General features: G+C 36.2%; 1 protein-coding gene across 3 annotated transcripts in view; it reads left to right on the forward strand.

Annotated features, from left to right (window-relative positions):
- Zranb3 (zinc finger RANBP2-type containing 3) overlaps window positions 1-26,219 on the forward strand; it is a 215,872-nt gene that overhangs the window by 158,193 nt on the left and 31,460 nt on the right. For all 3 annotated transcript variants that reach the window (XM_070023988.1, XM_070023996.1, XM_070024004.1), the window contains exons 9-12: window positions 5,523-5,642; window positions 8,873-8,992; window positions 12,714-12,893; window positions 14,048-14,200. In XM_070023988.1, coding sequence (XP_069880089.1) covers window positions 5,523-5,642; window positions 8,873-8,992; window positions 12,714-12,893; window positions 14,048-14,200 — 573 coding nt within the window. The remainder of the gene's footprint in view (window positions 1-5,522; window positions 5,643-8,872; window positions 8,993-12,713; window positions 12,894-14,047; window positions 14,201-26,219) is intronic.

The raw sequence follows: 26,219 nt of genomic DNA on the forward strand, positions 1-26,219 counted from the left end.
CAGCGCCACTTCTGGCTTTTTTCATTTTGCTTATGTGGTGCTGAGGAATCGAACCCAGGGCCTCAGGCATGCAAGGCAAGCGCTCTACCACTGAGCTACCTTCCCAGCCCCAGATGAGGATATTTTTTGAAGCCTAGAAGCATACCTCTCACCTGTCTGTGTGTGTGTGTGTGTGTGTGTGTGTGTGTGTGTGTGTGTGTGTGTGTGTGTGTGTGTTATCTTAGTTGCAAGTTGTTGCTGTTAAAGAAAATATATTCTGATACTTGTTAGAACACTAAGGAAGATGTTATTTAAGACTTTACATTGTGGGTTACCTCTACTCTAATAGAGAAGAAAAGTTAGACACAATTCCAAATCTAATAGATGTTTGAGATACATAGCCATTGGGTAGATTAAAGAGGTTAGTGGATGAAAAAAAAAATCACTAAAAAGACATGTCAAAGTGAGAGAATTCTTGTGAAGCTGACAGAATAATACTAATAATGCGGGGCTGGGAAGTTGGCTCAGTGGTAGAACGCTTGCCTTGCATACATGAGGTCCTGAGTTCGATTACTCAGCACCACATAAGCAGGAAAAAAAAAAGCCGGAAGTGGCACTGTGGCTCAAGTGGTATAGCACTAGCCTTGAGCTGAAGAGCTAAGAAACAGCACCCAGGCCCAGAGTTCAGGCCCCACGACCAGACCAAAAAAAAAATAATGCTAACGGCTTACATATCAAAAGTAGTGTATGAAGAACTTGGTCACATATAAAAGGTGATCACATAATAACAATGAGGATTTCTTAGGAAATTGACTTACCAAGGTCTTGGCTGAGACTGAGTGGTACAAGCAACTTGTACAATCAGTATAATCAAGATGCTGATCATTATCAGGACCTGTCATTATAGATACTATGTCTTTAAGGTAATTATCTTGAGATGACTTAAATCTAACAGTACAGTGACAATTATTTTTTACAGTGACAATTTTAAGTAGAGTAAATCAAAGTAGTTAAAAGGCAACAGCGTACAAACTCTAACTTCAGAACTTAAGAAAATCCTAAAATTCTTTTGTTGGTACTCTTAAACACATTTGACATCAGAAATGATAGATAAATTGTGAAGTTAGTCCCAAGAGCCTGTGTAGCCAATTGTGCAATTGAAATTTATAATATTCATCATAACTCTGAACCTTTCTAAGATAGTGATTTGAAGGGAGAGGAAGTATAGACCCTGAGCTAAGTATATGATGGGGAGTGGGCGATATGCCCTCCCCTAAGGAAGGGATTTTGGCAGAAATAGCTTACTTGGGAAGAGGAAGAAGAATGCTTTTGAAACTAAAGGTTCAGCAATCATATAATTTGTAAATCTGCACTGGATAGTAATGAATGTTCCTTTCAAATACTCCAACTTGATGTGTACTTTTTGAAAGGCTTATCACAGTAACTATAGCTCTTTAGGCAAACAGGCACGTTATTAAAGTGATTCTGTTGCCATGACAACATAATCCAGAATTTATAACTCCTTGTTTTGGGAGGGCTTCATTTCTGCTCTCTGAGGCACTGAAATCCAAGGCTAAAGTTCTTAACAGCCTCCACACTCATTGTGTGGTGAATTTCTGTTGTTCAAAAAACTTAGACATGCAAAATGTAGCTTGCAGAATAAATCGTGGCACTTTGCAGTCAATGTGCATGGGATTTAAATAAGTGTTTTTCAGTTCTGACATACCCCACTTAAAAAAATTACCGGTGCTATGTACTGTCATACTTTAACAACCAGAAAATCTCCCCCACCCCCCACCAAATAACAGTCTTTTAATCTTGTTTCCCAGTGGCACTTTCTGTACTTTCAAAAGATTGTTTTTTGTTTTGTTTTAGTTTTGGGTTTTTGGTTTTTGGTTTTTGTTTTGCTAGTCCTGGGGCTTGAGCTCAGAGCCTGGGTGCTGTCCTTGAGCTTCTTTGTGCTCAAGGCTAGTGCTCTACCACTTGAGCCAAAGCAACATTTCTGGCTCTTTCTGAGTAGTTTATTGGAGATAGGAGTCTCACGGACTTTTCTCCTGGGCTGGCTTCAAACCACAGTCCTCAGATCTCAGTCTCCTGTGTAGCTAGGAGTAAGTAACTAGGAGTAGCTCTAATAGGAGTAGTTTTTAGTAGGAGTAGTTTTGGTATTTAACTCAAGTCTTTTAACACCATACTCAAATGACTTCTTAGTTTGTATTACTACTTGCTCTGTAATTTTAGCTATCAGCTATTGATTGCTCAATATGAAAACAATAAAAAAATTAATTTAGCTATTTGCCCCGTCTCATCATATACACATACCCACCCATGCTCCATCACAGTGATATTTTACTAATTTTATACCAACTTACACTTTTTAGTTTGTTCAGCATTCACTATGTATAGTATTAACTATATATTCACCCTTGTTTAAAATATTTGCAAGTAAACTATGTGAAATACAGATTCTTTTCATATATCTCCTTTAGTTGCACAAAAGAGTTGCCATTTAACAAAGTAGTTTGTGAATACAGTATATCAGATCAATGTCACCCTTCAGCATTCTCTCACATGGATTTTTTTTAACCATGTAGAATTTCAATACATTATATAATGTCTCAGTATGCATAAATGCATTTAGCTCCTCAAACATTACCATTTCTTTATGGTGAAAACATTCAAAAAAATTTTTGTAGCTTTTTGAAATATATGGTGCACTATCACTATCTGTAGCCAGCCCTCTGCAAGAAGCCACCAGAATGCCTTCTAACAAACTTCTTACCCATTTTTTACATTTTCTGTCTTCCACAACTCATTTTCCTTGGAGGTTGTAGTTAGGATTGCCTTCTGTTTCTTTTTTTTCTTTTCTTCTTATGCTTAGTTGTCTGTGTTACTGCCATTAATTCATCTTCAAAGTATCCTAGTTATTTAATCTCATCTTGCTATCTTTAAATATTAGGTGTTAGGTTAATTTCATCTTCTAAGAGAAATTTTCCCTGGAGCCCCTGAACAACTCTGATCTAGACTGTTCTTCAGGACTGCTGCACAGCACTCACTAGAGATTGTATTTATTTCTCCCCTGTGCTGAATCATCTCTTTCCTTGATATTTTATTTTTTCTCGGTTTACTCCCCTATATTTCTGGACTCTCTCCAGTAGCTTCCCAAGAAAGAATATACTAGAAATAAATTGTTTGAGTCACATGTTTAAAACTGTATTTTTATACCTTATTTCTAATTTGTCTGAATATAAAATTCTTAGGAGTCATTTTGTCTAAGAATTTCTACTACTAGGGCTGGGAAGGTGGCTCAGTGATAGAGCACTTGCCTTGCATGCTCAAGGCCCTGGGTTCGATTCCTCAGCACCACATAAGCAAAAAAGAAAAAAGCCAGAAGTGGCACTGTGGCTCAAGTGGTAGAGTGCTTGCCTTGAGCCGAAGAGCTGAGGGATAGCGCCCAGGCCCAGAGTTCAGGCCCCACGACCGGACCCAAAAAAAAAAAAAAAAAGAATTTCTACTACTGTTGCTGAGAAATTTAATACAATTCAATTTTTGTTGTTGTTTTATTTGTTTATGACAAGGTCTCAGTATGTAGCTCCCACTAGCCTCAAATTTATGTTAATCTCAGATTCTAGGCATGCACCACCATGCTAGTAACTGGTTTTTGACAGTTGAGAAATAATATATTCATGTTTTATGTTTAATTCATGCTATATACTTTAAATTTAACTGATCTTATTTTTATTTTTCTTATTTTTCGAATGTTCTTTATTTTTTCCCTTCTTCCTCATAATTTCCCCATCTGACCCTGTACTCTCAGAACTCCTGTGCTCTTGATCTGCACTCATTCTTCTGGAATCTTCTATATCCCACAGATAGAAAAAATGAGATGCCTTCATTTTTCCTTTCTTCTACTCTGTCTACTGCTTTAATTGCCTATTTATAAACAGATTTATTTCCTTTTTTAAAAGTTTTCTTCTTCTTTAATACTGGAGCTTGAACTCACTCTCATTTGACTTTTTTGTTCAAGGCTGGCACTCTACCACTTGAACCACACCTCCATTTTTGGCCTTTTGCTATTTAGAGATAAGAATCTCTCCAATTTGTCTTCCCTGGGCTAGCTTCGAACCACCATCAAGTCTATATAACTAGGATTACACGTGTGAGCCACTATCACTTGGCTCATACCTGTTTCTTATTAAAATAATAAATAAAAACTTGCTAAGCCACAATCTTCAGTCCCAGACTTCTGATTCTTTTACAATTTTTTTTTTTTTGGTACTATTCCTGAGTTTGAATTAAGGCCCCTAGGTACTGTCCCTGAGCTTTTGTGCTCAAGGCTAGTACTCTACCCTTTGAGCCAGAGCTTCACCTCTGGCTTTCTGGTGATTAATTGGATATAAGAGTCACAGACTTTCCTGCGTAGGCTGGCTTTGAACCTCAATCCTCAGATCTCATTCTCCTGAGTAGATAGGATTATAAATGTGACCCACTGGTACCCAGCTGGTTTGTTGTTGTTGTTGTTAGAACTCAGGACCTGAGCATTGTCCTTGCTCTTTTTGCTCAAGGCTAGCTAGTGCTCTTTGAGCCACAGCACCACTTCTGATTTTCTGGTGGTTAATTCAAGAGAAGAGTCTCACAGACTTTCCTGTCTGGGCTAGCTTTAAACCTTGATCCTCAAATCTCAGTCTCCTAAGTAGTAGATCCAGGTGTGATCCATCAGTGCCCTGCTGATTTTTTTTTTAATTTTCCATTTTCTCCTTAACTATCTTCTGCTTTGTTTTCTATTGGAAGTCATCTTCTAAACAAAAAACTTGATCATACCTAGTTTGAATATCCCTTTCCAGGGAAACTTACTTGTTTTACTTCTCATTTACTCCCCCTCTGTTGTAATTTGTCAGTGGGAGTGATTGGATAATGAGAGGGTCTAACTTAATTCATTGATTAATTCCTTATTGTCTTTGTAATTTTGTTTTGTTTTTACTGTAGTACTGGGGATTGAATGAACTGTCTTGTATATGCTAGGCAAGTGCTTTCCCTTGCATTTGTAATTAACACCTAGAAGTGGTAGGAATTAGGAGGTGGGGCCTAGTTAGAGGAAGCTAGTCACTGAGGGCTTGCCTTGAATAAGTGTACCCCTTCGCTCTCCTGCTTCCTGGCTGTTACAAAATCAGCAGCCTCTTGTGCCATATGCTTCTTGCCACCTGATGTTTTTCTGTCCCACCACTGCCAGAAATAACAGAGCCAAGGAACTGTGGACTGACATATCTGAAATGGAGCCAAAGTATATCTTTTCTCTTTTAAGTTGATTTCTCCCAAGTATTTTTTTTTACAGTGATAAAAAAAATAAAGTGCCTTCTTGTCCTCCTTTTCTACATGCTTCTACTTCCTTAGGCTGACTAGTGGAAAAAGCAGCTAAAAGTTCACAGAGACATACTGTTGTTCATAGAGACTGAGTGCTTTTATGACATTTCTCTTGCTTTACTAAAAGTGATATGATTTTTAATGAAAATGTTATGACATTAACAATTTTAACTTTTAATATTTAGGCAGGTGCGGTAAAGGATTATATTAAAATGATGCTTCAGAATGATTCACTTAAATTTCTGATTTTTGCTCACCACTTAAGTATGCTCCAAGCTTGCACAGAAGCAGTCATTGAGAACAAGGTACTTTGACATTTTTCTATCAAATAATATTTAGAATGTAAATTTTTTTCTATGCTGGACATCACTTAAAGTGTTATACCTTAGGCAGGAATTTTTGCCTTCTTTAGATGATATCTTAAGTTTTTGTTTATTTGTTTTAATAGTATTGGGGTAGTATTTAGTAGTCTTGTACTTCTAGGAATGTGATCTACTACTATGAAATTTTAGGGGCTGGGCAGGTAGCTCAGTGGTAGAGCGCTTGCCTTGCATGCATGAGGCCCTGGGTTCGATTCCTCAGCACCACATAAGCAAAAAAAAAAAAAAAAAGCCGGAAGTGGTGCTGTGGCTCAAGTGGTAGAGTGCTAGCCTTGAGCTGAAGAGCTGAGGGACAGCGCCCAGACCCAGAGTTCAGGCCCCACGACTGGACCCAAAAAAAAAAAAAAAAGCAAATTTTAGTATTGTATTATTATGATGATGTGCTATTTTCCGTTTTTACTAACTTTAACATTGTCCTTTGTTCAGTCCATCTGAATTATCAATAGGCTATCTTAATAGCCATAATGGCAATTCCTTGGGCATGCTATCTGAGACTGGTACTTTGTGGCTTTTTGAGAGGGAAGAATAAATTCAGGCATTAATAATTCCCCACTGCAGTCATACTTTTTAAACTCTCAAGCAGTATGCTCTATAGAAAATGATTGTTAGAGTTTGTAAAGATTGCTTTGCATTGTATAACCCACATCATTTATCAAGTTAGCTACACCAAATTAGTTTACCTTACTGCATTTTCTTAAATCTACCTTTATTTCCAATAATCATAAGAGTAACAGCATTATTCTCTTTTTTTTTTTTTCTTGTTATCTGTAAATGGTGAGGGCTTCTGAGAGATACTGAGAAGCAGTCTTCGAACAAATAATGTGAGCTTGGTAACATACCAGCTGCTTACTGTCAATTATTAAAAACCAAGAATAAACTAATGTTTTTAAAAACTTGTGTACATGTTAAGCATTAGCAAATATGTTTATTACCATTAAAGAAGCAATTCTAGTAATGAATTAATTGTAATTAATTGTTAATCATTTTAAGATGTCAAAGCATCTTATTGAGTTATAAAGACAGCAGTGTGTATTTTTTTAAAAAGCTAAAAAGAACTTAAATCTCAACTTCATATAAGTCCTAAGTTTCAAACAGTCTCATTCAAAAATGCACTTCCATGGAAAAACATCCTTGAATACTTGAGACATGAACATTCACTTTAAAAAAGAATACCCATACCTGTTACAATTATAACTCAAAGCATTGGATATTATACAATATATGTAAACCACCAATTGAAGAAGAGTTCATTAACCTTATATAAATAATTCTAAGCGACAGAGCAATAAAATCAGACTCATAATATCTTTCTCATTCTCTTTCTAACTTACTGTAAAACTACTGGAATCTATTTTGGGCACAGTACCCAGTAATCTATCTCTTTTTCCCACACTCATCTTAATGGTATGTTTAGAATTTTATTTAGAATTACTTTAAAATATTGGTAACCCTGGGATGAGAGGTTTCTCCCAAACTTTCTCTACTGTTACCATCTATTTTTCTTTCAAAGACTTTCACAGGATTTTACAGTCTTCCATAATGAATATTAACTAGCTCTTGGTCATATTATATTGGCCTTGTGAAGGTAGAAAATCATTCTATTTAATGATTCACTTGGGTATTCTTTTTTGCTGTTTCTATCTTTTGTTACTATAAAGGTGATATACAAAGGGGTTACAGCATCATAAGTCAGGTATGGGTATTCTTTTTTAAAGTGAATGTTCATGTCTCAAGTATTTAAGGATGTTTTTCCATGGAAGTGCATTTTTGAATGAGACTGAAACTTAGTACTTATACTTTTATGAAGTTGAGATTTAAGTTCTTTTTAGCTTTTTTAAAAATATACTCTGCTGTCTTTATAACTCAAATTATTCTTAACCACAACACTGTTCAGCTTAATACTTAATGTTTCTCACCTTTTTAAAGAGGTGTTACTGTCTGATTTTCCACCTCAGTGGAGGTGACCATATCACATATTTGTTTTACATTTCATGATATGGAAAAAGAAAATCCAATGGTAGGTTAAGAGTGATACTTTCCCAATTAGTATTTTAGAAATACATGTACTAGTCAGGAGCTGGTGGTTCATGCCTATAATCCTAGCTCCTCAGCTAGCTAGGAGCGAGAGGGGAAGAAAAACAACACTTAGTAACAGTGCCCAGGCCCTAAGTTCAAGACTGGCACAAAATAATAATAACAACAATAATATAATTTTTTGGTGTGTGTGTGTGTGTGTGTGTGTGTGTGTGTGTGTGTGTGTGTGTGTGTATGTGTGTGTGTGTCAGTCCTGGAGCTCGAACTCAAGGCCTAGTCGCTGTCCCTGAGCTTTTTTGCTTAAGGCTAGCACTCTACCACTTGAGCCACAGTTCTACATCTGGCTTTTTGGTGGTTAATTGGAGATAAGAGTCTCATGGACTTTCTTGCTTAGACTTGCTTCAAACCATGATCCTCAGATCTCAGCCTCCTGAGTACTCAGGATAGGCATGAACCACAAGGGCCCAACTTTTGCTTTATTTTTACTTTGGAATGACTGCTTCTATAACATTAAATTAATGGTTATTTTGATCCCGTTATTTCAAAGTTCCATGCTTAATTTACATAGGATTTTGTTGAAGAAAGCAGTAGCTTTATTCAAAAAAGTTTTGTGGTGTTTCTGCCATATATCCATTGCTTTTGGCATTGGTGGTATAAAGACAAATTAAGGGGGGTATATAATCCTAGCTACTCAGAAGGCTGAAATTTGAGGATCATGGTCCAAAGCCAGACTCAGCAGGAAAGCCCATGAAACTCTTATCTGCAATTAACCACTAAGAAATCAGAAGTGGAACTGTGCTTAAGTGGTAGAGCACTAGCTTGAACAAAAATTTCACGGACAGTGCCAGGCCCAGAGAGTTCAAGCCCCAGGACTGGCACCAAAAAAAAAAAAAAAAAAAAACCACCAGAATTATTCACAGACCTAGCCTCAAGTAGTTTAAATGTTGAAAAAAATAATAAGTTATTATAAGAAACTTCGTTAAAATTCTTTTTACAGAACATTGGCTGCCCTGTTAAACAATTTTTATTTTTATAGGACCATAAATATAAGCTTTAAAATTTATGAAATGAGATGGTCCATGGAGCTTGTTCTGATTTTGTCTTTCCCTTGTTGATGCTAGGCTCGTTACATTAGGATAGATGGAAGCGTTCCATCTTCAGAAAGAATCCATCTGGTTAATCAGTTTCAAAAGGATCCTGATACTCGTGTGGCTATCCTGAGCATTCAGGCTGCTGGCCAGGTAAGAAATTTCATGTCTTGAGTTTCATAAGAAAATGTCATTGAATAATTTTTTAAAAAAAACCATAATCTCCGTTCATTAAAAAAAAAAACCAGCCGGGCGCTGGTGGCTCACGCCTGTAATCCTAGCTACTCAGGAGGCTGAGATCTGAGGATCGCGGTTCAAAGCCAGCCCGGGCAGGAGAGACCGTGAGACTCCTATCTCCAATAAACCACCAGAAAACCGGAAGTGGCGCTGTAGCTCAAGTGGTAGAGCGCTCGCCTTGAGCTGAAGAGCTGAGGGACAGCGCCCAGGCCCGGAGTTCAAGCCCCATGACCGACAAAAAAAAAAAAAAAAAAAACAAATATTCGTTCTATTTTGGTAAAATGCTAGAAAGAGAAAAAAAGCCTCAAAATCTTTATTTCAGATTTTTACTAAATTTTCAAAGAATTTCTCAGAGTTATATAGTTAATTTGATTGTGCCTTTTAAATTTATGGAGAATTTTTGCATCCCTTTGTTGTATGGCTGATCTTACCTGGTTGTGTTTCATTGGGGTCTGTGAGACAATGTGGCCCAAGTCTAGAGGAGGAGGGGCAAATCTTCTGCCTCAGAAATTGTTACAGACTGCCCCTGGTTCCTCCCTTAACATGATGGTTTCCTGCAAATAAGTAAATGCTCAAATAAGAGTGACTGAAATATGCAAAGTTTCATTCCTTCATGCAGGTAGTTAAAATCAAGCACAATAGTTCCACAAAGCCCTTAGGACCATGCTCATGGTAGTTTCTGCTTTCCTCACAAAGCAATTATCTCTTCTATAAGAGGATTCTTGAGGTCCTCAGCTTTTATCTGCAGCCCAGGCAACTGGTTGAAGAGGAAAGCACTCTGTGCTTACTCTGGCCATAACTGCACCTAACAAGGGAAACTAACCATTTTTTTCAGGTAGTTCCCCTGAAACTCAAGGGTTATGTTACGTTACAAAAGAATGAGAGATAAGTATAATTAAGTTAAAACAATGACAGACTTAACCATACTATGTAACAGTAGATCTCTGGACTTTTTTGTTGTTGTTGGTTGTGGGGCTGGGTGCTATCACTGAGTCTTCAGCTCAAGGCAAGCGCTCTACTACTTGAGCCACAGCACCACTTCTGGTTTTCTGGTCTTTAATTGGAGATAAGAGGCTCATGGACTTTCCTGCCAGGGCTGGCTTTGAACCATGACCCTCAGATCTCAGCCTCCTGAGTAGCTGATTACAAGGCATGAGCCACCAGTACCTGGCTTATTCTAAAATATTTTAATGTACGTGTCTTAAGCCAGGACATTTATCAGAGGGAAAAGCAATTAAACAAAATTCTACTGTATCAATCTGGTATATGCCAAAGATCTACTTTTATTCAGTTAATTGATATATACAAAATTGTCTATATAGGGAAATTGTGACAATGAAAGTTTCACCAAGACTTCTAACCTGTCATGTTGAATTTTACTTCTAGAAAAATGAGTTCTTTATCTGTTAAAATATTCCAGATAAAGAATATCATCAAGGAGGGACTGGGAATGTGGCTTAGTGATAGAGTGCTTGCCTAGCAAGCATGAAACTCTGGGTTCGATTCCTCATAAACAGAAAAGGCTGGAAGTGCTGCTGTGGTTCAAGTGGCAGATCACTAGTCTTGAGCAAAAGAAGATCAGAGACAGTTCCAGGCCCTGAGTTTAAGCCTCAGGACTGGCAAAAAAAAAAAAAGAAGAAGAAGAATATCATCAAGGAGAACTTAAAAATGGAGTATTCATATCAGGGGAGGTGATAAGCAAAAGAAAACTTGACAAGAGAGGCTAGGCTATTAAAAATTAAAAATATAATTTAAAATGACTATTGGAATTAGGGTTGTACAGAGATCTTCCATTTTATTCAAGGCTATATTCCTAAAGACCTTATATCATTTAAGACGCATCTATGTGAAGATAGATATCTTTACAAGAATAATATAAAGTGGGAAGAGCTTTGTTCTTGATGCTTATGAATTTTACATTATAGTTTAGCAGCTTCTTAGACTGATCTTAATCTTGCCAGGATACTTAACCTTTATTTTTATGTAGTGATACAATGTTTTTCCAAGCTTAAAGGTATCTTTTTAAATACCACTGCTTACTTATTCAGCATTAGCTCTATGGCACAGTTTAACATTATGTTTGTTTAGCTCTATCCATGTTTGTATTACTCCTAGCCTATTTTATGAAGTGACTAATTTTTAAATGACTTTCAGCTTGACAAATATGCTTCTTCTTTTTTTATTTTTTTTATTTTTTGCCAGTCCTGGGGCTTGGACTCAGGGCCTGAACACTGTCCCTGAACTTCTTTTGCTCAAGGCTAGTGCTCTTCCGCTTGAGCCACAGCACTACTTCAGGCTTTTTCTGTTTATGTGGTACTGAGGAATTGAACCCAGGGCTTCAAGTATGCTAGACAAGCACTCTGCCACTAAGCCACATCCCAGCCCAACTATGCTTGAATGCTAATGTAACCTTGTTGTATACAATTAACATTTATAAAACTCACTGTTTTGTACCAACGAATTCAGAAAGGTTCTAGTGCATATGAACAATAGCATGAAATAGACTGTATGCCTAAAAGATGGTAGATTTTCTACCCATACCATCATCACTTATTAACATATGCCCATAACATAAGCATGGTTCACAGTTATCTAATCTACCATCTATAAAAAAATATATTATTTTTTAAATTTTTTGTCGGTTGTGGGGCTTGAACTCTGGGACTGAACACTGTCCCTCAGCTCTTTAACTCAAGGCGAGCACTCTACCACTTGAGCCACAGTGCCACTTCCGGTTTTCTAGTGGTTTATTGGAGATAAGAGTCTCAAGGACTTCCTGCCCAGGCTGGCTTTGAACCGTGATCCTCAGATCCCCGCCTCCTGAGTAGGTAGGATTATAGGCGTGAGCTACCAGTGCACAGCAAAATCATATATTTTTGAAACATTTTTATCTAAGTAGACTACAATTATTTCATACATTGATTGTAGAAGAAAACAATATTTTCATGTCACACTGCAAATTTACAGTTGCACTAAATGTAGGTGCACCAAAAATGCAATGACATCAGATAGATAGATTAGATAGATAGATAGATAATAGATAGATAGATAGATAGATAGATAGATAGATAGATAGATAGATAGATAGATAGATAGATAGATAGATAGATAGATATTGAGATATAAAGTAGTAAACTTGAGGTCTTCAGAATTTAACATGAGAAATTGTACAGGAAGGAAATAGAATGACTGGAAACATGATTTTCTTACTTTAAGCACAACTTTGAGTTAAATAAAGAAAATGTCAATGCTGTCTGCCTAGTTGCTATGGATACCATGTGTTTGAAATTATATTCTCTTTTATAATGTATTTTATTAGATTTTCCAGTGGTAAAGTGGATCCAGCTTTCATCAAAGGATAAAGTGATTTTGTCTATATATATCCATCAACCTGACGTTTGAAATATTGAAGTGCCTATTAAATGTCTTTTTTTTTAAGTTCACCTAGATAGCTTGCAATATAACCAATCTACATTTGCCTTTCATGAGATAAATCTTGTTTATTTTTCTTAAAATGAATAACTGATTCATTTTTAAGTCCCTTAGAGTTCTCTCCATGTTCAAAAAGACTTTATTATGTATGACTTTTTCATTATATTCTCAATTTATTTGCATCTCAGTTCTTTATTTTAATTAGGGTTTAACATTTACTGCTGCAAGTCATGTTGTATTTGCTGAGCTGTATTGGGACCCTGGACATATAAAACAAGCAGAAGACCGTGCTCACCGAATTGGGCAGTGCAGTTCTGTGAATATTCATTACCTCATTGCAAATGGTACTCTAGACACCCTTATGTGGGGAATGTTGAACCGAAAGGTAAAGAAAGCTTGAGTTTCAATGACTTTATCGACATCCTTATTCATACATAATCCAAAGTCTGCTTAAATTAAAGGCTGAGTTTTACTGTTTAGACAAAAGATAGGATATTTCATTATACAAAATAATGATGGTAGAGCTCAGAAAAGACTTTTCATTAGTTATACCCTATCTGCTATCTTGTATAGTAGGAGATAATAAATTTCCATGCCCCGTTATTATTTTCCAAGTTCTTCCACTACTTTATTTTTGCTATTTATTTTTCTAGTTGTGTTGGTAGGGATTGAATCCAAGGGCTTCATACATGCTTGCCAAGTGCTCTACCACTGTTTCTACTACTTTAGGGGTCATAAAGATAAGATCAGTTAGCAAGACACCACAGTATTTGAAGCTCCAATTCCTTTTTGTAGTGTAAGAATGAGCTTTTTCTAAAAACATTTTTAAGTTTTTAATTAATATTAAATGAGAATTGTTGCACCTCATCTCCTGAAAAGGTAGGAGGGACTGCTCTGTTCTCTCGGCTATCTCTTGTCTCCAACCTAGAAAGATGTTTATAGAAAGGATTTGACTAAAGATTCAAGTATTTCTGTCCTAGTTAGAGATACTATTAAAAAAAAAAAAAGGACCATTCCTGGATGGCATATAAAGAGCAGAAAATAACTTCTCACAGTTCTGAAGGATGGAAGTATTAAGGGTATGAGCATGGTCAGGTTTTGGTGAGTGCCTCTTCCCAGTTGCAGACTGCTGATTTCCAACTAAAAGAAATCTCTGTGATCTTTTATCAGGATACTAATCTTCTTCATAAGGGATCCACCCTCATGACTTCATCACCTTGGTGATTTAGTCATCACTAGTTAAGATTTCAATGTATGAGTTTGGGGACACAAACATTTGTCCTGTTACAGTGTAGTGTAGATACTCAAAATGGCCGTTTATAGGTAGGTTAGATTTTAAAGTATATAAATATTAGAATACAAGTTTTTTATGAGAAAGGCAAATAGGTTGTTATTTGGTATAATTATATTACCAAAGTTCATGTTATGTTGAAATAATAAGATTTTCTTAGGCGATAGCTTGTGATTTAGATGCACAATTAGTGAATGTCAACTATAAAGTGAACTGTTATTAAATGCATGTGTTTTGCCATCTTACAGGCTCAGGTCACAGGGAGTACATTAAATGGTAGGAAGGAAAAACTTCAGGCTAAGGAAGATGATAAAGAAAAATGGGATTTTCTGCAGTTTGCTGAAGCATGGACTCCAAATGACAGTTCTGAAGAATTCAAGAAGGAAATTTTGTTCACTCATGTAAGATGATATGACTTATTCTTGACTAGTTTTAAATATACTAAAACTATAACTTTATCATGTATTAATAACAATTCAAGTATTCATGCTCTTGAAAAGGTGACTTTGCTTAAAGCTAGGAAACCTTGTAAAAAATTAACATTAAGGAAAGGAGGCCACTGCAGTGACTTATAATTTCTAAGTTTCAGCATTTACTGCTTAGGTCCTTGGACCGGTTAGTTGAATAAAATCCGACAGTCGGAAGACAGCTCTGGGGCTTGAACTTAGGGCCTGATCCTTGTCCCTGAGCCTCTTTGTGCTCAAGGCTAGTGCTCTACCACTTGAGCCACAATACCACTTCCAGGTTTTTCTGAGTACTTATTAGAGATAAGAGTCTCACAGACTTTGCTGCCCAGCTGACTTTGAACTGCAATTCGCAGATCTCAGCCTCCTGAGTCATATGGATTACAGATGTGAGCCACTGGTGTCCAGTTTGAGGTTATCTTTATGACCCTGAAGTTTGGAGAGGGTAGATGAAGTCTGACTCAAAATTCATAAATAATGAAAAGGTTGAGATATTTGATAACATGGCAGATTTTTGTTTGCAAAGTTTTGTTTGCAAATTGTGTCATTAACAAGTCACAGTCTCACTAAAGATAGACACTGAACAATGTCCAAAGTATATAAGGAATTTGTACAACTTAATGAAATGCAAAAAGCCAAATGAAAGATAAAAATGGATCAAAGTATACCTGGTTAGCCAATAGTTATGACTTACTGAAAGAAGCCAGTTGTAAAGATAACATTAGAAAATAATCTATCCTATGGTGCTTTCAGATCATGTGACTATCCTATTAAAACCCTTTACTCAGTGGTTTTATCATTTTATAGGTTTTGGGGTTTTTTAAGTGGTTCTAAGATTTGACCTCAGAGTTCTTACTTTTGCTGAGCAAGTGCTCTGCCAGTTGTGCCAGACCTCCTGGCCATATTTGCTTTAGTCATTTTTTGAATAAGGTATCAGATTTTTGCCATGATCTCCTACTTACACTGTATTTCTAATATAGCAATACCTATTTGAGATGTTTGCCTTGGTTTTTTTGGTGTTTTGGGGGGGGGCTGGGATGGGCTTGAAATGTAGTCCTCCTGATATGTTTTTCCTGAGTAGCTAAGATTACAAGAATTTGCTGCCAGACCTGGTGAATGGTGTTTTTTCCATCATTACCTCTATATTTATTACCTGGCATTTTTCTGTAAAGGAGTTTATTTTCCTTTTCCATTTATTACAATATTAGTTTATTTACTTAAAAATTTATTTTCTGGGGTCTGGGAAGGTGGCTCAGTGGTAGAGCGCTTGCCTTGCATGCATGAAGCCCTGGGTTCGATTCCTCAGCACCACATAAGCAGAAAAAGCCAGAAGTAGCACTGTGGCTCAAGTTGTAGAGCGCTCACCTTGAGCTGAAGAGCTGAAGGAAACGCCCAGGCCCAGAGTTCAGGCCCAAGACAAACCAAAAAAAAAAATTTTTTTTTTATTTTTGTGAACAACAAAAGATTACAGTGAGGGTTACTATTTAACACTTTCATCTAATTGTCCAGTATTCTTTTTTTTTTAGACAAAAGGATTTTAATTGACAGTGTATCAGTCAGTTCTTTCCATTATTCTTCCCCATACTTTCCCCCTTTCTAAAAACAAAGTCAGTGAAGCTGAAGGTTCTTTTATTTTTGTTAATATTTAATGAATTAAAATCCTTCATTTATTTCTTTATAAACTTAGATCTGACCTGTGAAAACTTCTTTGAAAACTTCTTTAAACTAGTTCTTTCAAACCTATACCCACAATTCTCTGAGTGTTTTCTTGTTTTTTGGCAAAATATTCCAGCTTCACCTTGAGTTTCTTTGCCTGAGGCATTTCTTTAAGGAGCCCTGATTCCCTTTCCTACAGTATAGTATTTAAAATTAGGATTCTGTTTATTTTTTTGGGATATCATTGGCTCTAGACTCCTCAATATACAGAGCTGTGTGTATATATATATATATATATATATATATATATATATATATATATATATATATATCCATATACACACATATACATTTGCATTATCAAGAATGTCTAACCTACATTAATGAAGATTAAATACATTATCAAGAATGATTACATAGTTTATATATACCAATATGATCATATCTGAAAACCATAATGCTATTTTTAAAGTGCACAACATATACACATGAATATTCATATTTGTGAATAAGCATATATGTGACAAAACATAAATGTAAGTTGGAATATATGGAAATTTATAAACTTAGTTACCTCTGAGAAGGGAGAATGGTACTAAGGAAGAGTAAATATGTGATGGCAACTTTAGTAGAAAGTTTTATTCTCTTATCTTAAAAGAGGATTAGAAGTGAATATTCATAGTATTTGTAAATTTGAATGGCACAAATGTTTCTGAATTCCCTACATAATTATATATTTAGTCTCTCAATTCTACCCTTGCCTGAAAAATGCTTTTGGAAGCTATACCTAAACTCAGTAAGAAATGTACTGAGACGTTTATAATTCATCCTGTCTTCTGCTTCCTATCTCTTTTGAGGCAGTGTGAAAGTTACAAAGAGTTTAATTTTAATTTTGCAAATAATGATCAGAAATTATAGGAACAATTACCCTTTTTCTTATAATGCTAAATTAAAATTTTGATATAAAATTTAATTCCATTAAAACATTACTTTATATAGAATCATGTTAAATTTTTCATATATCTTATTTGGAAAGCTATTACTTTTTTCTCCTAGTAAAAAACTATTCTGTCAAATTGCTAAAGAATGGAGTGATGATTGCTAGGATGTTTGTTTGTTTTTTTTTACTTAAAAACTACTTTATTTAATAGTATTTATTTTGTTTGACAAAGGAGAAATTCTAGGTCTTTAAGATATATATAACTTTGATTGTGACTTTTTCTGTAAGATTCTCAATTATGTTTGAGTTAATTCCTAAGATAGATTACTAAGATTTTGAAATATACTGTGGCATACTTAAATATTTATCATTTTTAAAAATGTATCTTAACAAATATATATATATATATGTATATCTGTATATTAGGGAAAAAAAACCACCCTTACTGGACTACTCAGGAGAAGAATAAAAAAAGGAAAGGGAAAAATAATTTTAAAAAACAAAGAAAGAAAGGTAGAGGGTGAATAATTTTGAAATTGCAACTATATATAAGAAACCATAAAAAAAAAACCTCAGTGAAAATTGTATATTGATAGGGGCTTGGGAGCAGGGAACGAGAAACAGGTTCTGTTGAGTGGGTGGTACTACTTGGAGGGAGTTGTGCTAACAGAGAGAATGAGAGAGGATGAATATGCTTCTAGTAGATTGGTTACGTGTCTGAAAATAGTATGAACCTCATTGAAATTGTTTTAAGAAGGGAGAGTGAGAGAGGATGAGATTGAAATACATTGTAAACAGGTGTACAAATGTCACATTTAAATCCTCTCCTGTATAACTAATGTATGCTAAATTAAAAAAAAATCCTCCCTACAAAATCAGTTACACTTGTACCTTTCATAGTTTACTTACACAGATTTTCCACTGAATGTCTTTATACACATGCAGTTTTGAACATGTTGGCATCTTAATAGTATCTGAATTGTTCTGCTTTGCTTGTTATTATTTGGTTGTTCTTTGGGTAGTGTGTAAAATGTGCTTTGGTTAACATTAGGTGGACATGGTCTTCGGTCTTTTCACCTTCTAGCATCTCTCTTCTCTCTTTTTTTTGGTCAGTTGTGGGTTTGAACTAAGGACCTAGGCCCTGTCCCTGAGCTTTTTCTTTCAAGGTTAACACTCTACCACTTTGAGCCATAGCACTACTTCCAATTTTCTGATCGTTAATTGGAGATAAGAGTCTCTCAGACTTTCCTGCCCTGATTAGCTTTAAACTGCAATCCTCAGCCTCCTGAGTAGCTAAGATTACAGCCCCCAGAATGCCCAGCAAATTAAAAAATTATATATATATTTATATATATATATATATATATATTGTTAAGGTGATGAACAGGTGGTTACAGTTACATAAGTAAGGTAATGAGTACATTTCATTTTGAACACTGTTACCCCTGCCCTTTCTCCTGCTGTAGTGTCTAGTGAATATCATTGTTGCATTAGTTCATCCTTTATCCTGCTGTTTCTGTGATTCCCTTTCTCTTCCACAGATCAGATAAATACACACACACACACACACACACACACACACACACACACACACACACACACACACACACGTCAAAGGGTACAGAAAACTAAAACAAACAAATAGAAATAACTGTAAACAGAACATAATAAGAATCTCTTGTTTCTAATTCTTGGAGTTCATTTTGATACACCTCATTATTTATATATGGTCCTATGCACATAACAATTGGGCTAGTGTGATCCCTTGCTAAGAATATCATAGAAATATTCTAGTTATTATAAGTGATGGAAACCATAAGATTTACATTTCTTTGGGCGTGGCTTGCTTCACTTAATATAATTTTTCCAGGTCTTTCCATTTCCTTACACATGGAACGATGTCATTCTTTAAAAAAAAAAAACAATTCTTTTTTCTTTTTTTAAAATTTTATTGTAAAGATGCTGTTCAGAGGGGTTACAGTTACATGAGTAAGACAATAAGTATATTACTTGCCAACCATTGTTACCCTTTCCCTTCCTTGTTGTTGTCCAACTATCCTTTCCCTTCCCCCACCTCCCACACTCCTCCCCACCCCACTCCATCCTCCACCCCAAAGTTGTAAAGTTCATTTCCAATATACTGTCCTGTGGGTATACTTGTTGCAATGGGTCATCCTGTGTCTTGTTTCAGCATTTTGTTATTCCCCTTCTCCTCCCCAGATTAGACATATGTATATACAAGATGCAGGGTACCAAAATCAAGCACAGTAACAACAGGGGATATGCCATAGGGGAAAGAACATACAAAGGAAACAACAACAACAAAAAAATCTCATGGTACATTTAAAACAATAACAATACAGACAGACCTCTTGTGACCATATCTTGAGGTCGATGTCATTCTCTCCGATGGAAGCATAGACCTCCATTGTGTATATAACATTTTCTTGATCTATTCATCTACTGAGCGGAATCTAGGTTGGTTCCGTTTCTTAACTATGGTAAATAATGCTGCTTCCCTGATGGTCTAGTGGTTACAATCCAGCTCAATTTTTTGTTTCACATGAAATATTGGTAATGACACAATTCAGGATGGTAGGGTTACTATGATTCCTATTGATTCTTCTGACCTGTGCTGGCAGCTTCTACCATGAGCAGAATAAAAAAAACCTGCCATTGCAGGCCCTACCACTTCTGCTGCTAGATTTGGAGTGAAAACAAAGCAGCCTCACGTGGGCCCTGGTGTACCTGAAGATCATTGTCCTAGCATGTACAAGGCCCTGGGCTCAGTCCCTAGTATGTCAAGGGTTGGGGATGGGAAAAGTGGAAAAAGAAAAGAAAATTCCATATATTTCAGAGCCAAATCATTGAAATAAAGCTAGGTTCAATTCTATCTACAGTGTTTGCAGACCAAGTACAAAAAACTGAAGTGATGTTTAAGGGAAATGCCTCAAGAATAGATTTGCAAGTATATTAGGAGAGTACTAATTGAAAGTATAGGGTCATACTGCAAGATGTTATAGTAATGCACTAAGCTGTGCAAGGGGGAGAGATTGTTGCTAGTAGGAAAAGAGTAACTTATGGACAGAGATAAAGAATTCTTTCAGCTTTTGACCTTTTCTGCTTGTCCTAGACATATACTAGTTATTGCAAATCAGGGAACCCATGGGACCTATGTTTCTTTGGGTCTGGCTTACTTCACTTAATAGAATTTTTTCCAAGTCTTTCAATTTCCTAACAAATGGGGCAATGTCATTCTTTCTGATGGAGGTATAGAATTCCATTGTGTATATATACCACATTTTCTTGATCCATTCATCTACTGAGGGGCATCTGGATTGGTTCCATATTTAGCTATGGTAAATAATGCTGCAGTAAATGTAGTTGTGCTGATAGCTTTAGTATAGCCTTGTTTGTGATCGTTTGGGTAAGTGCCCAAAAGTGGGATTGCTGGGTCATAGGGGAGCTATATAAGATGATGTTAAGTGAAATGAACCCTAATAAAGGGACACAGTGGTTTTTTCTTCCTTGCTATTGTTTTTAATGTACTTATAATGTACTGTGTGATTTTTTTTTTGTTTCTTTTGTATGTTCTTACCCCATAGTGTATCCCTGTTTTCACTGTATTTGATTCCCATGCCCTCTATCTTGTATATACACTTTTCTACTTTGGGGAGGGGAAGGTAAAAAACAAAATGCTTAAATAGGGATACAGGTTGGCCCATTGTAACAATGAAATGTACAAGACACTATGTTGAAAACAAACTTTACAACTTGTGTGGGGTGGGAGGGGGGAATTAGGGAGGTGGGGAGAGAAGGGATGGCAGGGGAAAAACAAAGGAGGAGGTAACAATGTTGGATAGGAAATGTACTCATTACCTTACTCATGTAACTGTAACCCCTCTGTACACTATTTTTACAATAAAAAATGTATTTTTTTTAAAGAATTCTTTCAGGACTTGACGAATTAGAAGTGACTCTAAACCTCACCTGATGTGCCTGAGGCATTTGAAGTTCAGGCCTGGAGTTTAAAGGACAAATTAGGCACATAAGTACTCACTAGATCATATGGTTTAATTCTAGTGATCTGTGCATAATATTACATATTTTACTATAAATTCAGTTGTATATATTAGAACAGACAGCCATTCACAAAGATGTTTGCATGCCATCATTAGAAATAATTATACTTTTTTTTAAAACAAATTTGGGTTTTTGGAGTTTTTTTGTTTTTGTTTTTTTTTAGCTGGGATGAAGTTGGTTTGTTTTATTCTATTTTCTCTTTGCCTCCAGAGAAAAACTAGATATACCTAAGGGTAAATCACTGTATATTTGTTTGGGGTTTTTGTTTTTGTTTTCCACTACAGTCAGTCATTTCTTTTCTGGGATAATTTAAATGCATTTTTTGTCACTTTGTAGCCTTTGAAAAGACTCTTTTGACCTATTTACAAACGTTAATGAGTACTCTTTAGTTGCAGTTCCAGTTCCAATCATCTGTCCACTATTCTTCAGAAGATCAGAATGATGTCCCAATCATCATTTGGGAAATAGAGGTTTATTAATTCTTTTACAAAGAGGAGCCGAATGACATGAGGCGGTAATGGCTTCTGCCAGAGCTGCCCTTGATCAAAGTCAGTTAAACCTGACATCAGTGCTCTTGCTGGTGGCCTGTGCTTTGCTAGCATAGCTCCGGGCTTTGAAATGCTTTATTGTTTTCATGAGTTTTACTGCATTTTCTTTCTCTCTTCTTCAGTTCTAATAGCTAACTTTTAATCCTCTCATCATTGCCAGGGGATTTATTTCAAAATACCAGTAGTTTACACTGGTACAAACAGCAAATAGGTCAGGTCCCTGAGCCTTTGAGATAAAAATAGTATTTTAAGAAATTTGATGTTTTATTTCCAACACTTCTCTCCAAAGGCAATATTTTTCTTCTTCTTCTTCTTCTTCTTCTTTTGTGTGTGTTTATTTTTAGCCAGTCCTGGGGTTTGAACTCAAGATCTGAACTTTTGTGTTGATGGCTAGTGTACTATCACGTAAAGCTACAGATCTACTTCTGGAGTTTTTGGTAGTTAATTAAGGATAAGAGTCTCATGGACTTTCTTGCTAGGTCTGCCTTTGAACCAAGATTCTCAGCTCTCAGCCTCCTAAGTAGCTAGGATTGCACGTGTGAGCCACCAGCACCCAGCCCTTTTTTGTTTTTCATAAATAGTAATTGATCAAAAGACAAGAAAGCTGTAATTGAATGTTGTAGTGTTTAACTGAAGACAGGAATATTCTCTTCTACCAGACTTTCATGATATTGGTATGTTGACTTTACTACATTTTCCTATAAGCCTTGTGATAAACATTACTATAGCTTCAGATGTCATCTTCTTTTTAGAAACACCTATATTTAAGTCTTAATCAGACTTTAAGAAGGTCATTTACTAGAACTATTTCTTTAGAAGAATAGTCATGAATCAGGACATTTGTTAATATTACTATGTCTTTCTTTTTTTCAAGCCCACGGGGGGCCTGGATGCTGTCCTTGAGCCTCTTTGTGCTCATGGCTAGTGCTCTACCATTTGTTCCACAGTGCCACTTCTGGTTTTTGAGGGAAGTTTTTGCCCAGGCTGGCTTCAAAGTGTGATCCTCAGATCTCAGCCTCCTGAGTAGCTAGGATTACAACAGACTTTCCCAAAGTGATTTCTAAGTATAGGAATGTCCTTACACAAAAGATCTTTTGATTTGATTTTGTTATCAGTAACAAAACTTTATTAAGTCAGAAATAATTCTACCTTTCTGCATTCCTGCTAGCCTTTATGAATAAAAACATGATAGTAATGAAGTCATTAATTTTTAAAGTATCAATGTGACAGTATGGTATGGAAATGGAATATTTAGTTATCTTTATGGCTGCTGATCTTCAGTGACACCAGCAAGGTTATTTCTTTAGCTTCTTAGTGTCAGGGAATCACATTATTGATAAATCTATAATTTTTAGAAAATATGTTTGAGAAGTGTTCCATTTACATTGTTTCATTTGGTTATTAGTCTCAGATGCTTTAGTCAGTAAATCCACTGACAACTGACAGCTATAAAAGAGTTCCCAACTCTTCTAATGTGGATTATCTTTTTTTTTTAAATTAGCTTATTATTAAAAATACAATGTTAAAATCGTTACCTGCATCCTATAGACAGTTGGAACTTAGGATGTATGTTTATAAATCAATTTCTTGTTAAAAAGCCTCTTCTTTTATTAACCAGCATGTCTCAAATACCTGCTGAAATCTTTCCAAGGAACTAATAAGTCTCATCTCAAAACATCAAGGATAGTGTATTTTTTTTTATTGTAAAGATACTATACAGAGGGTTACAGTTACATGAGTGAGGTAATGAGTACACTTCCTCTTGAACATTGTTACCCCCTCCATTGTTTTCCCCCTACCATCCCCTCCTTCCCTCCCTTCCCCGAGGTTCTTTTTTTTTTTTTGATTGTGATTAAGTGATTACATAATTTCCAGAAATTCACAGTATTGTAGAATAATGATGCTCATTTAAAGTCACAAGTTCATTCTAACTTTCCTGGAGCAAATTGTCTATCACAGTCTGTAATATATAACGGTGCAAGGATATTGTATTTTAAATTGACCTCTGTGATGTTCAAATTCTTTGCCTCCTGCCAAGTACAGTAATTTCCTAGCCATTAGAATTCAGATGCTTTCCTTTACTTATACCATCCCTTGTTTGACCATGCATACCTTCCACATGCCATTTGCTTTCTTTGAGACAAGGTTCAGAATCTGATCACAGATATGCACAAGCGAGCTCAGGTGGCACATTTTATGGCTGCACAGGAGATATTCTAAAAGTATCTATTAGTTCTTAGAAGTTATTCTTTAAGAAAAGCCGAAGGAATTTTCATGGAGAATCTACAAGAATTTATCTTCATGTTTCCTTAAAATGAGCTAGGTTTACCATCTATATATATATTTATGTGCAAATTCTTGGTACCTCTTGAAGAAAATTAAGAAAAGAAATGGTGCTATTAAAACCATGAGCATCAACAAAAGACCCCCACTCATCTGGTCAAATCACCACTAAATAATCCCATACTGCTGATCACGTAAATGGTAACTATGTGCACACCAGAGGGAAACTAGGAGGAAGACAAAGAACTAGAGGGAATCAGGAAAAAACATACAACAGTGGGACCCATCAGCTGCACTGGACATTGATCAAAAGGAAGTAAGTAACTCAATGGCAGTGATGGGAGGGAGGGAACAAGTGGGAAAGAGGGAACAGCTATGCAAAAGGAAAGAAATGTACATATCACCCGATGTGAAAGAAATAACTGTATTGTCAAAGCTCATAGAACTCATAAACTTTATAGACCACAGTGGACAATTTGCCCCCATGAAAGTTAGGATGTGTTTGTAACTTTAACTAAGCATCACTATCCCACAATACTGTGAAATTTATGTAATCACTTAATCACAATAAAGAATTTGCAAAAAAAAAAAAATGAGCATCTTCATATATTTTTGGTTAGGTTCTGAATCCCTTTGAGACTATAGAGAGAATAAAGAACCCTCCTATCCCATTCCCTTCCAAAACACACACACACACAGACACACACACACACAGACACACACACACAGACACACACACACACACACACACACACACACACACACACACACACACACACACACACACACACACACACACACACACACACACACACACACCAAGAATTGTACTTACCTTTTTTTTTTTTTTTTGCCAGTCCTGGACTTGAGCTCAGGGCCTGGGCACTGTCCCTGAGCTTCTTTTTGCTCAAAGCTAGCTTTCTACTACTTGAGCAACAGCACCACTTCTGCCTTTTTTTTTTTTTTTTTTTTTTTTGAGTAGTTTATTGGAAATAATAGTCTCACAGACTTTATTGCCTGGGCTGACTTTTAATCATGAACCTCAGATCTCAGGTTCCTGAGTAGCTAAGGATTACAGGTGTGAGCCACCAGTGCCTGGTTTGTAGTTAATATTTAGAGTTTACTCCCCCGCCCCCCCACATACACACACACACACACACACACACACACGCACACACACACACACACACACACACAATGCAGGTAACAGTTTATAGTCAACCAAAGGGGCTTCAAGGCTTCAAAGGCTCAGAAGTCTATCCAAGGTCTTGTGAGAAGTCCATAGATTTCAGGTTAAAAATTCATATTTGGTGAACTTGTAATCTTTCCCTATTTCTGTTAAAAAATATAGTTACCTTTATGATCTATCAAAAGGACTTCCTCACTCACTTGCTTTTCTATCAGTCTTAGCTACTGAATCTCAAAAGAACTTCAGCAACCTACTTCTTGCCCAGAGGCTATAATCAGAAAGTAAAACCAAAGATAGGGATTAGGTTTCTTTTTTTTTTGTCGGTCATGGGGCTTGAACTCTGGGCCTGGGCACTGTCCCTCAGCTCTTCAGCTCAAGGCGAGCACTCTATCACTTGAGCTACAGCGCCACTTCTGGTTTTCTGGTGGTTTATTGAAGATAGGAGTCTCAAGGTCTCTCCTGCCCAGGCTGGCTTTGAATGGCGATCCTCAGATCTCAGCCTCCTGAGTAGCTAGGATTACAGGCGTGAGCCACCAGCGCAGGGCAGGGATTAGGTTTCTAACTGATAACCTCAGAGTAAATCTTTATTACTGTTAGGCCTTCTAGCTGCTGTTAGCCCTGTGGCCAAGATGCCAATTTAGTCTAATAAAGTTCACTACTCTGTGACAAAGTTATTTATTGTCCAACTTAACCGTCATAAAATTAACTGAAGTCATTACTAAATTCCTAAAATTATATGCTTGGTATATGCTTTGGTTTGAAAAATAGTTAAAATGATTTCCACTTGCTTTCTTCTTTTCTGGATTTTATGTGCTAAAGTCTTACTTTTTTACTCCCCAGTGTTACGTGATTTCAGAGCAGCACTTAGGCTGATCACCCCTGTGCTTTGTTGATAACCTCCCATGCAGGCAGCGGTGTGCACCTACTTCTCAATGCTGTCAGTCACTGCTGACCTTTTCTCTCTACTTGCCTCTAGCAAATAATGAAAAGTTCTCAACTGCTATTTAACAAATATAGTCATTACTTAAATAGTACAGAAGTTCTTGTTAAAAATAGCTTAATTAATGGAAAGAGGAAGAGTGAGCAAATGCAGTCATTGTAGTCAATATGAACTATGTAAATAATGAGCTATGTAACTTGTGGATAAGAATGGAAGAGGGAAATTTGGGAAAATGAAGGATAGGCTGACATGGCCAAGAAGCATTGTACGAATGCCTGCCTTAGGGAATTATAACTCTTTTGTACAATTCCTTAATA

Source organism: Dipodomys merriami, unplaced genomic scaffold (genome assembly GCF_024711535.1).
Source record: "Dipodomys merriami isolate MVZ:Mamm:240054 unplaced genomic scaffold, mDipMer1.0.p SCAF_1, whole genome shotgun sequence".
In the NCBI taxonomy this organism is placed as follows: domain Eukaryota; kingdom Metazoa; phylum Chordata; class Mammalia; order Rodentia; family Heteromyidae; genus Dipodomys; species Dipodomys merriami.